At 37.0% G+C, this 12,276-nt stretch overlaps 1 protein-coding gene across 4 annotated transcripts; it reads right to left on the minus strand.

The window, feature by feature from the left end:
* Positions 1 to 212: 212 nt before the first annotated feature.
* LOC115994299 lies at positions 213 to 11,939 on the minus strand. Of its 4 annotated transcripts, none has more exons than XM_031118383.1 (4): positions 11,921 to 11,939; positions 9,686 to 10,737; positions 4,996 to 5,872; positions 213 to 670 (listed from the first exon to the last, which is right to left on the minus strand). In XM_031118383.1, exons 2-4 carry the CDS (start codon positions 10,652 to 10,654, stop codon positions 624 to 626), a joined length of 1,893 nt encoding a protein of 630 aa, XP_030974243.1. In that variant the 5' UTR covers positions 10,655 to 10,737; positions 11,921 to 11,939; the 3' UTR covers positions 213 to 623. The 4 variants fall into 4 exon arrangements, with proteins under 4 accessions (XP_030974243.1, XP_030974244.1, XP_030974242.1 ...); XM_031118384.1 differs by having other exon boundaries at positions 213 to 644; positions 11,810 to 11,929; XM_031118382.1 differs by having other exon boundaries at positions 11,810 to 11,929.
* Positions 11,940 to 12,276: the final 337 nt, after the last annotated feature.

Below are 12,276 nucleotides of genomic sequence, written 5' to 3' on the forward strand. Positions count from 1 at the left end.
TAAATTACTAACATGATTATGAGAATATTTCTTGGGACAATATGCTTAATAATGTGAGCTTGTGTGCGTTTGTCAAGCCAAAAAATACCAGCTTCTCTTGGCAGGTTCCACAATGAAAAAATAATTTTCCTCACCTTTCTACTATACTTTCAGCAACCAAACAATCAATAAAGTGCATCCAAATGCACTCTTATAAACTCAGAGAAAGAACATATCATTCAAATACAGAAATATGCATTTCAAATTCAATAAACCCCAAGGTTTTATATATACAAGCCTCTTACATCACTTGAAAAGTTTCACATACTCTAGACTCAAAATCTTTGTTCATTTTTCTACAGTTGATTTTAATAAGAAAATTTTGTTAAAAAATGAAAATGAAAAAGAAAAGAAAATGATAATAATAACAATGATATAAAACAAGTTTTTGCTCTCAAACACAATGACCCAAAACATGTTTCCTTTCCAAGCTGCTTGATATGAGATGGAAGTTACAACTGCCACTGCTATCAAGGTCGCTATAGGTGCCGAACGTGAAACCCAACAAATCTGCTTCATTCATGGCCTTGTTATGTATGTCACAATAAGTGTTTCTGTTTGATGATGGTTCACTCATCTACAATTCATGGTTCATCCTCCGCAAGCTGCACATTGTATCCATGCTTTATGTCTGTTCCATATCAAGGTTCTAACACAAAATTAACGAGTCCAACATGAAAGGCACAAAAAGAACAAAATAAACACCATATAAGAACTTGGCAAGTGAAAAATAAAACTGAAAAAGGCAACAAACTTTGCAATGAATAAAAAATATTATAATATTCAATCTTCAAAACACATTAAGATGATTAGTTATCGATCCTCTCCAATTTATTACATGGTCCAAGAGACAAAAGGCCTTAAACCTACCACATAACAATTCATGCCAAACTAACTTTTTGCAGAGCAGAGCACAGGATATGGTTTAAATAAAAAATATAAAATATAAAAAAAAAAACCTGCAGACAAGCTTAGCTTTAAACATCTACCACCAAAAAGTCAAATCCGTTTTAAATTTTACACTGCACAAACAGTAGTTTAAACATTGACACCCAATCATGGAATTAATATTTGTAGATTATATTGGAAAAAAAATTATATGTTTAGGGTACAGTTATTATAATTGGATTTTGATTTTGTAAAGATTTCAATTTTCCAGAACTTTGTATTAAGAGAAATAGACCATCAATCATACTGTCAATAAACTATAAGAAGAGGCTCCCCAGAAATTTTGTGGTAGCGTGTTTTGAAATAAGAAGATATTGTCTGATTTGTGTTTTACGTTTGGTGGTGATGCCAAACACCCCAACGTGGTGAAGCCTTGGGTTATGTTTTGTTCTTTAAGTTACTACTATTCACCTAAACATTCTGCATCAACTTTGTATCAGAGTGTTTTTGATCCCACCAACCCAACCCCCACTATTCTAAGCCTAAAACAGCAAGTCCCATCCACACTCAGAACAGCACCCCTACACAACTTAGCCATAACAAAACACAGAAGAAGCTTCATTCACAGACCTGGTAAAATCATGACTCGCATTTCAAGTACTTACCCCATGACATCTTGAACAAGCCCAATCAAGCCGCTGCTGCCCACAAACAGACCCCAAATCCTACCACAAATCCCCCAAAACCCGTGAGTCCCACCACCCTTCCCCTTGCACAACTCTCAACCTGAGAGCCCCCACCCCTTCAAAACGTAACACCTACAACCACAACCAATCCAAAAACCCAACCTTCCAAACCAAACAAACAAACAAACAAAACCAAACAAAAAAAAAAAAAAAACCAAAAAAAAAAAAAAAAAAAAAAAAAAAAAAAAAAAAAAAAAATCTACCTATTGTGCCATCAAAATACCCAACCATCATTTGCCAAGGTAACTGATCAATGTCACCAATGTCAACTGGCCAAACATTGTAAGCAAAATGTTGGCCTTTACACTCCCTGCCCATACCCAATAGACCATGGCAAGATATCAGCATGGAATTTGTGTTAGGCCTCCCTCTAACCATTAAGAAGCTTGAGTCCATTCTCATTGTTTTCAATAGGTCCTCCCCTGCTCTAAGCAAGAAGTCAGATGCGTCCAAAATTGCCAGGTTGTATTTTGAAGAAGTTGTAAAATTGTATGGCCTCCCCAAGTCCATCGTGTCAAACAGGGACGTTGGCTTTATGGGTTATTTTTGAAAAACCCTGTGGCACTGATGCAGGGCAATTTCAAGTTGCTATATCCTAATCCTCTTGTAACTAATTAGTTAGTTAGTTAGATGATTTCTTAAGCATTAGCCGATAGGATTTAGACACTTGTCAACCATCTAGAGGCTGCCAATGCCAAACAACTAGTCTAAGTAATAGAATGTAAGCTCTTTGTAAATCAGTTTCTGGTAATTGAATGAATTGTTAGCCTTTGCATGCTATTTGGAACTGTGTGTTCTTGCAGAGGTACTTATCCACCTATCAATGTGTTCTAAGCAACTCAACCTTTCATTGTTTCTAAACCATACACAAACAGCCCATCACATTCCCTGCATCAGGTACCTTGTCAATACGAAATTGAAGTTCTATACAACATATCATCCCCAGATGGCCAGATTAAGGTTGTCATCAAAGCCTAGGGAATTTGTTGCAGTGGCTAGTGGGTGAACACTCAAAATTGGGCCACTATCCTCCCTACAAACCAATTTGCATACAATAACTCAGCTAATAGAACCATTGGCATGAGCCCATTTAAGGTGGTGCATGGTTACAAGGCCAAGCCTCCTCCCTATGTCACCTCATGTTCGTATGTTTGAATCCACCAAGTCTTTTGCTCGGCACGTTCATGACTTGCACAAAGAGATTAGTAAGCATATTCATGAGAGCAATGCTTGTTACAAAATTAGGGTTGATTCTCATCATTGATACCTAGAGTTTAATGTAGGGGACTATGTCATATCCGTATTAGGCCTAATTGGACCATTAGGAAATTGCAAGCTTGTAGCGTTGGGCCGTTCATAGTTCTAAAGCAGGTAGGCCAGAATGCGTATGTTATTGATCTTCCCTATGATTATGGCATTAGCTTGAATTTTAACATTGAGGATTTAGTTGCATACAAAGATCCAGCAATCACTATGACCTATTTGTTACACACCCACCCGCCCCCCTCCCCCCCCCCCCCCCCAAAAAAAAAAACTAGCCCTACACCTAACCCTGCCCCACTACACATTCCACAAGCCCATAAAGAATCCATTGATGCTATTTTGGATTGTAGGATGTTTTCACTAAGGGTGGAACGATTCAATGCTTTTAGGTTCTCTGGCAAGAATGTCTGAAGTCTGTCTGCACTTGGATTATCAGAGACGATCTACAGCAACTTGATCCATATTTATTCAAGCACTACCAGAGTGGCGTGGATACATCACTAGATCAAGGACATCACCCACCTATTACAAGAGTTTAGGGGAGGTGTAGGCGACAAGGTTGAGTCTCTCTCACCTTGGGGGAGTTGGTTCGAACACCAGATAGATTAGATAGTTATTTTCTTTTCTTTTTTTTTTGGGGGGGGGGGGGGTGTGTGAGGGTTGTTGTACTACTACCCCTTTTGTCCTCAGTATCTTCAAATTGATCTTTGTAGCCCTTGTTTTTGACTTCCGTACCTTCAAATCAGTGGCCATTTATTATGGTTGTAATCTGGAACCTATAAGAAGAGGCACCCCAAACATTCTGTGGTAGAGTATTTTGAAATAAGAGGATATTTTCTGATTTGTGTTGTACATTTAGTGATGATGCCAAACACCCCAAGGTGGTGAAGCCTTGGGTTTTTGTTTTGTTCTTTTATTTACTACTATTCACCTACACGTTCTGCATCACCTTTTCTCTCTCTGCCCTTACAACTCCTAACCCACTTCTATCTCCACCAATCCCTTACAAACCCAACTCGTGTTCTCCCCTCAGCCCCTAAAACCCAACTTTTGCAAATACCCATTTCATAACCATTCACTATTTCTAGTCCTCACCATGGCTCAGTTAGATCTCCAAAACAACAGCCCCAAAATCAAAGAACCATCGCCAGAGAGAAAAAATTAAGGTAGAGAGAGATATGAGAGATGTGAGGGTTAGGCTTTAGAGGGAGAGAGGGTGGGGGTTTAGACTCGGTCAAACCAAGCTAAGAATCGCCGTCATGGAGTGGCAGCCTCCGCTTTAGATCAAAGAGAGAGAGTGGGTCTGTGAGGAACAGTGAGAGGATCTTGACACTCGTTCATGGTGGTTCAGCTTTAGTAAGAGAGAGGGATTGATCTTAGGAGCCACCACCAGTGGTGGGGGTGGCAAGTGGCATAACTAAGCAGGTAAAGACTTCTTTGGATCTGATAGCTCATTTAATTGGTCATGTGACAAAGATACTAGTCAATTTTTAATTGTGCTACCAAACCTAGTTTGGAGGAAACTGGGTTGTATATAAACTATGTCCAACTCTGAAGTTATGAAAACCAAAAGCAGGAGGTACCTTAAAATAGACAAAAAGAATAAGGGGTAATCTTTAAAGATATTTTAGCCTATTTATAATTTTGCCACACGAATTAAGCATTATTATCATATCACAGTGAAGTAGTATTTTCACTGAGAGAACCAACAACTATATGCAAGAACCATTTTCTTTTTATTTCCAGACAGTTATCTTTTCTTTATTTATTTATTTATTATTATCATTATTTTTTAAGTAAAGCACACACTTAACTGTTGATGGAAACCATTTAATTTAACTCTTCTAGAGTTTCACATAAATATCACCTTTGACCATAGAAAAATTTGATTCATCATATGATTAAATTTTTCATCACGGCCAGTTAACATCATTTTATAGGTTGGGCAAATTGGATTGTGGGATTACTCTCCACATATGGACCACTTGCCCTCAGCATTCTTAAAGATCCAAAACACCGAGTACATAAAGTTAGCAGTTATAGAAGTCTCAAACAATACCTTTTATCGAGGGTTTATCATATTTATCTTTCCTCTCGTCCTCATTCTTCCATTCACTGTCATCATCATCATCATCACCCATCTCATCTCTTCCATCATTTCCAATATCACTTTCACTAGCTGTCTCCCACTCGGAATCATCAGTCTCTCGGCCATAGATGTCACCAGCATCACCCTCACAATGGACACCCCCATGTTTGATAGCTGCCTCCCTGAATAACCAAGCTGCACGCATCTGCTTCTTCACTAATCGTTCAGCATAGTCAGGAACCTTATTTTGCCTCAATGACAGATCAGGGTCATTTGATTGAGAGCACTCATTTATGAACAGAATGGCATCTAACAAACTCTCTTTAGCTAAACCCAGCATGTCATATGCCTGAGCTCTTCTCCATAAACTTTTGGCATGACGGTTAAGAGGATTGTGAAGACAAAGAGCACGTGTAGCATCACTTATGGCAAACAAAGGTTGTTGCAAAAGAAGATAACACTGAGCTCGATTACTGTACAAAACCACTCTTTCTTTCTTGGATCTCATTGGACACAATGCCAATGCTTCTGAGTACTTTGATGCAGCTCCAGATATATTACCTGATGAAAAGAGGGAATTTCCCTCAAGCTTGACCACTAGGGCTGCTGCCTGTTTAATGTGGAGATCCTCCTTTGGCATGCTCTTTTCCCATTTCAATCTCTGCCTAGAATTTAGTAGTTCCTCGATCTGTTCTTTTGTGCGGTTGCTGAGAGAGTTACGTCCATTCCCTTGTGATTGGATGCATTCCTGAAGAACAGATACAATGGTATCACCAAGCTTCTTGTGATCACCTAGAGCTGATATCTCTGCAAGATCTACAAGTGCTGGTACCGCCTTATCGATAACCTGAAAAACAAGTCAGGAAGTATTATAGTCAAGTATAAGTTGATTCTTCCTAAGAAGTTTATCATGGTGTTCACTCAATCATAGCCCCACAAAATGATACTTCTTTTTTTTGATAAGTAAGTGCAAAATGATAATGTTAGAGTATGGAGCTTAAGATTTTATAGGGAATTTAATGATTGGGAGTTGGCTGCTTCCTATTCCCTTTTTCACTTCATTCAAACTTGAATTCCTAGGGGTGAAGGTAGTGACAGACTTTTTTGGTGTCTTAACAGAAGTGGGAAGTTTGATGTTCAGTCTTTTTATAATAAGATTCGAAATGTAACTTTTCCTACTTTCCCTTGGAAGGGCATTTGGAAAGTAAAAGTTCCTAGAAGGGTGGCATTCTTTATGTGGACAGCAGCTCATGGTCAGATCCTTACTTTGGATAATCTTATGCTCCATGGCCGCATTTTGGCAAATCATTGTTGTATGTGTTGTTGTAATGAGGAATCTGTGGACCACTTGCTGATTTCCTGTCCGGTTGCTCATTCTCTGTGGATGTTTATGCTTCGGCTGTTTGGGATTGATTGGGTCATGCTAGGTTCCGTTGCAGACTTATTTTTCTATTGGTATCATTGGCTTGGGAAATATAATTCTGATATTTGGAATCTGGTTCTGGGTTGTTTAATGTGGAATATTTGGACTGAACGGAATCGGCGTTCTTTTGAGGATACAGGAAAGTCATTGGATCAGATGTTGGAGTTATGCAGACAGACCCTTTTTGATTGGTCTCGATGTTGGAGCCTTTCAGATTGTTCTACTATCTCGGATTTTATTTGTCTCTAGTATAGCTTAGTGTTTGTTTGCTTTTTTTTTACCTCTTTTTTTCTTCTTGTTCACTATCGTGAACCTTGTGTTTTCTCATGCTTATCTTTTTTCAATAAATCTTTTTCTTACCTATAAAAAAAAAAAGGTGCAAAATGATACTTCAAACTGTCAAAATTTGAAATTAATTCTTAAATTACCAACTGTAACCTAGAAAACATGGCAAGGCAATGTGAAGCAAAACTATATTACATTTTGAATGAACAAGGTTCCAACAATGTAGAGTGCATCTTTGTAAACAGCATTTAAGGCAGAGAACTCCATATCACATTACCAATATTAGGTTGTAGACTGAAAAAGGAGTTTATGATATTGTTAGGTTTCCAGCAGGCTTGCCATTTGAGCTCCCTAATTAAGGCAGGACCTCAAACACAAAGTTTAAAGCTAGTGACATGCAACCATGAAGTCCATATCAAAACACAGTCTTCAATTTTCAAGATACAAGATCTGATTATAGCATCTCCAATATGTTGCCTTTCTTAATTGTCCTATTCATAAAGGCACTTATTTGTGCTGCAGAGCTTTTATTCATCTTCAGTCATACAATATAATTTAAAGAATAAAGTAGTGATTGAACATTAAAGGAACCAAAAAGCTATAGAGTTGAAAAGAACTCATATGAGGTGCATGTTTCATACATATAGTGAGGCTTAAGGTGAAAAGAAAATGGCGAATGAAAGCCTTAAAATCTTGGTGTGAGCCTAGAATTAAGCCTAAAGGTTATGCTTTGAGACATTTGTCTTGAATTTCACATCAAGGGGCGCCTCAAAAGCCACTGAAAAGTAAGTTCTCTATAAGTTAGCAGTAAGCCAGTTGCCATTAGCACCTTATGAAACACATTTCAGTGATTTACTGTAAACTAAAAGATAACAATATGATAGCACTCAACCTTAGTATTAATTTTGGTGATAGTCAACCCAATATGAGCTGCTCTCAAAAGCATAAGAATGCTGGTCTCTGAAAAAATAAAGGAGCGAATTTTTGTCTATGGACTCCAAGTGCTTGCATAATTAACAGTTTATCCTATGATAGCAAAACAGTTAGTCAAACCTGCTTCTATCTATGGAATTTTGATTGCAATTTGAGTAGACCCATTAGTTTTAACTTTCAAAATCCAATATGCACAAGTTAGTAACATGTACACAAACATTTATTTATTAATAGGGCATATTAATCTATACATTTAACTACAGAAAACAAGAAGGGAGTGGGGCTCTGCTTACCATGTTTCAATGTAGAGGTGTTCATGCATAATGCAAGAATGGTGACAAGCTTGGGCAGACTAGACTACAGCAATGGCAAGAATACCATATAGCTTGTGGAAAAGCATTTGGGCTGGCTGGGATAGATTCTCTGATTTCTTGTCTTTTAGGGCAGGGAATGGTAAAAGAATCAGGTTTTGGCATGACATTTGGTGTGGGGATCATTCATTGAAGGAATTGTACCTAGATTTATATTTGATTGCCGCAAATAAGGATGTTACAATGAACTAATTGATTTCATTTAGAGGGGATAATAGAAGTTTGTATTGGAACCCATGATTCTTTGGTACTTTTCATGATTTGGGAACTAGAAGGGATGAATGAATTGATACATTTGCTTTACTCCAAGCAAATTTCAAAAGGAAATAGGATTGCTTACTTTGGATTCTGAATGGGAAAGGGAGGTTTAGGGTAAGATCTTTTTATGAGTGTTTGAGACATGTCCCTTCATCACAATTCCCTTAGATACCATGCAAGGTGGCTTTCTTTGCATGAACAACAGTCATAAATTCTATCCTAAACTTAGATAATCTTATTAAAAGGAAGATGGTGGTTGTTGATAGATGTATAATGTGCAAATGTAGCTGTGAAATCTGCTACTTCATTTTCCAATGGCCCAACAGCTGTGGTCTTTTGCACTTACAGCTTTTGGAGTGATAAGGATGGTGCAAAAGCAGGTGATATATTTGCTGTTTTCATGGAGTGATGTGTTCAGACGTCATCAAAACTAGGTTGTGCGGCAAGCAACTCCCATTGTATAAAGTGGACTGTTTGGACAGAGAGAAACCATTGGACTTTCAATGATGAAGAGGAATTAACACTGGATATTATAAATAGTTTTCTAGGATCTTTGTTTGGATATTGCATTGTGATTAGGTGGAGGTGAAATACTGTTCTATAATTGATTTTTTGGACCATTTGAATGTCCGTTTGTAATTCTTTAGGGAAGCTTGCCATTTTGAGCTTTCCTTTCTTTTAATAAAACATCTTACTTATCCAAAAAAAAAAAAAAAAAAGGTAATGCTTTGAGGTAAGACAGAACTTTCGAAAACCTAAAAAGAGTTGTGCCTTGCATTAATATTCGGTTAGACATTGATCCTGCTATTAATTGATATCTTGATCAAACGTAAACTGTATCAGATGAATAATGATTCTTCAGAAAAATAGACAACTTAATATAGATAAGGATTAATGATGGGCCTGTTCAAACGATTTGGGAAAGCTTAACCATCTTGCATGACTCGTGCAAGGAATACCTACGAAAACATCAGAAGATATTTATTCCACATTTCCCTTGACAAAGTGATAGGCTCCTAAATGCAAAGGGTTTTTCAAGAGTAAGAAATAGTCATTTTATAGTATAAGACACAATACTTTAGGCTACTGTTACAGGTAAAAACTGTCCACAATAAAAATCAAATCCAAATAGCATAAGTGATGTTTTCAACATAAGAAATGAGAACAATAAAATTTAATATAAGGATTTAATAGACCATAGCTTCTACATCTAAAATTTATGACAATGATTATTAATAATTGGACAAAAGAAAAACTAAATAATCCACATTAACAGTCACTAAAAGGTTTAAATTAAATCTGTTGTGCCATTTGGATTTCCCGGGAATCTTTGGAAATTAAAATTGTTTGCAAGGTGAAGTATATGCAGCATAATGTGAAAGATACATACCTTATGACAAGTACTTGGGTCTTGTAGCAACCATAGAAGACAATCAATAGCCATATATTGCCAATCATCTGATGATCGAGCAATATTGCACAATGCTTCAATAATGCCAGTACAGCTAGCAACAGGTCCCCTGCCCAGCTTATGATGGCAGATTGTTCTTAATAAACCAATACCAGCAGGTGAATTTTCATTAACAAGTCCACCCCACATTCCTGGTAGCTTTATTAAGAATTCAGGCTTGCATATAGTAGAAAGAAATTCAGGTTTAAAAGCAAAGCAATTGATGAGCTGAAGGGACCAGCACTGTAACTGACTAGCCCATTCTTCTGCCTTTCTGGACTCCATTTCAACACCACCCATGCCACGGGTAAGCAGATCACAGTGATAACTTAGCCTTCTATCAACATACTGGTAAAAATGTGAGTAAACTATTTCAAGGGAACTCATTGCTAGCTGAATGGAAAGCTCCAGAATCTCACCATGACTTGCTAAAGCAGGAAAAGTGCTGGAATATGTAGCCAAGTGTCCTAAAGCTCGAACTGCTACTCTTTGTTCAACCCAAGTTAACCTCCCTCTCAGAAGTTCAACCAATGGAGGGATCACTCCAGCATGAACAGCACTATCTGCAAATTCTTCCATGTTCATGGTGTAGGATCCAATAATATGGGCTGCATAGTATGGAATGTATATGTTTTGGTCATGAGCAAGCCAACGGCGATTTTTTAGGCCCTTCCATATGAGTGCAGCCATGCATTCAAATATTCCCAAATCAATAAACTCCTGGTCATTTGGGTGTGCCATGGCAGTATTCCAAAGACCACTGATTGGGAGAACCTGACCATCATCATCCTGTGAAGGAAGTTCTCTAAAGAATTTCAGTATACTTGCTCTGCGCTTGCTCGGATTTCCTTCCTTCATGACACAGAAGAAGCAACCTGGATACGGACAGTCAGATGATACTTTATCCATGCTCAGCAATGAACTAATCAGTATTCATAGAGCTGACAAGTTAATTCCTCATCAACTAGCTGAACTGAATAAATTCTTCAACACTGCATAAAAATGACACATTGGATTAGCAACTGGCTGGTAGAATGTCATTAGCTGCCAACCAAAGCCAATAAACCCCCCAGAAACATTCTGTGGCAAGAAAGCATAGTGCAGACACTGTAGATTGTGGACTGTACATAAGAACTTGAATGTAATAGTACTTGTTAAATACACATTAGCCCATGTTATCATGCATAACCACTAATCCATGATCCATTGAATAAAAATATTAACTTTACTGAACTACTCTAACTTCCCTATGGTTTACCAAACTGTATCTTCATTCTAAATAACTACCTGATTTCCTAGATGTATTTACATATAAATTGCAATACATATTTCCTAACACTAATAATTCTAGAAAATCCAGGCTATAGGCGTAGAGAGTTTTGAATTAAGGAATATCCATTCCCATTTTTTCTAAGGAAAGTTCCTAAAAGGGTCTCCAAGTAATGGTTGAATTCATTGTTTAGGGATTGACATATAAAATCAAATAACTAATTAACTATACAAATCACTAGCAAAATTAGCATATTACTCAATTTTCATTTCATTTCATCAATGCAAAAAGTGAATCCATAGAAACCACATATGTCATAAATATTAATTCAAACCAAACCCACATACGACATAAAAAATCTGAGTCAATCCAACACATGCATTGTCAACAAGTTCAGAATTTCTACATATCCAAAAGCCCAAATTGTCAAAGTTCTGAAGAATCGGCATCTTTAAAATTTTCAATTAATTTACAAAAAAAAAACTAAGACAAAATAGAGGTTGACCACTCTAGTACAAACTACAAACAAACAGAACAACTAAACTTAAATTTTCAAATCAATTAGATCTAAAGGACAAACAAAGCTTTAACCAAAGGGTTCTCTTATAAATACAAGTTCTTAAGTAAGATCCAAACCCCAAAACGACCTAATCAGTAATCACACAGTAAAATTCAACCTCGCAAACCCACAAAATAATAACAAGCAAAACAATAATCTCAAACATGAAGAGTGAAAAATACATTTGCGAAGAAAAAAAACAGAGACAGCGAAGAAGTGAAAAAGAGAGAGATACCTCGGACGACGAACTCGTTTTGTAACAAGTACAACAAGGGAACTAACAACAAAAGAAAAAATCCTTAGCCAAACCGAACACTGAAAAAAAAAAGAAGAAAAAAGAAAAAACCTTTCTCTCTCTCTCTCTCTCTCTTTCTTTTCCCAAGTGCTTGAAAGTAGAATATATTGCTTTCCAGTGATTTTGATCTTTTTTTGTTGTTGTTGTTGTGTTTCTGCTTCTTTTTCTGGTGTTGTTGCGAAACGGAACTGAAGTAAAAAGACAAGAAGAAGAGAGAAAGAGAGAGCGCAGTTGTACTACATACGAAGTGTTGTGTGTTTGTGTTTTGTGAATGTGAAGGGGTTTTGATTCTGACAGGCGAGAGAAAATCTCGTCTCTTTGAATTAAAAAATATGGTCACTGTTTTAAAAAAGCCTACAACCCAATAAAAAATTTGATTTTCCCAAAAGAACAGAATCAACAGATCC

This window comes from Quercus lobata, chromosome 6, assembly GCF_001633185.2.
Source record: "Quercus lobata isolate SW786 chromosome 6, ValleyOak3.0 Primary Assembly, whole genome shotgun sequence".
In the NCBI taxonomy this organism is placed as follows: Eukaryota; Viridiplantae; Streptophyta; class Magnoliopsida; order Fagales; family Fagaceae; genus Quercus; species Quercus lobata.

Coding starts and splice junctions, on each gene's coding strand:
- LOC115994299 (XM_031118383.1), bottom strand. CDS start 10,654: ATGGATAAAGTATCATCTGACTGTCCGTATCCAGGTTGCTTCTTCTGT. Junction 5,873..9,685: donor ACCCAAGTACTTGTCATAAG/GTATGTATCTTT, acceptor CTTGTTTTTCAG/GTTATCGATAAGGCGGTACC. Junction 671..4,995: donor TGATAAACCCTCGATAAAAG/GTATTGTTTGAG, acceptor GATATGGAACAG/ACATAAAGCATGGATACAAT.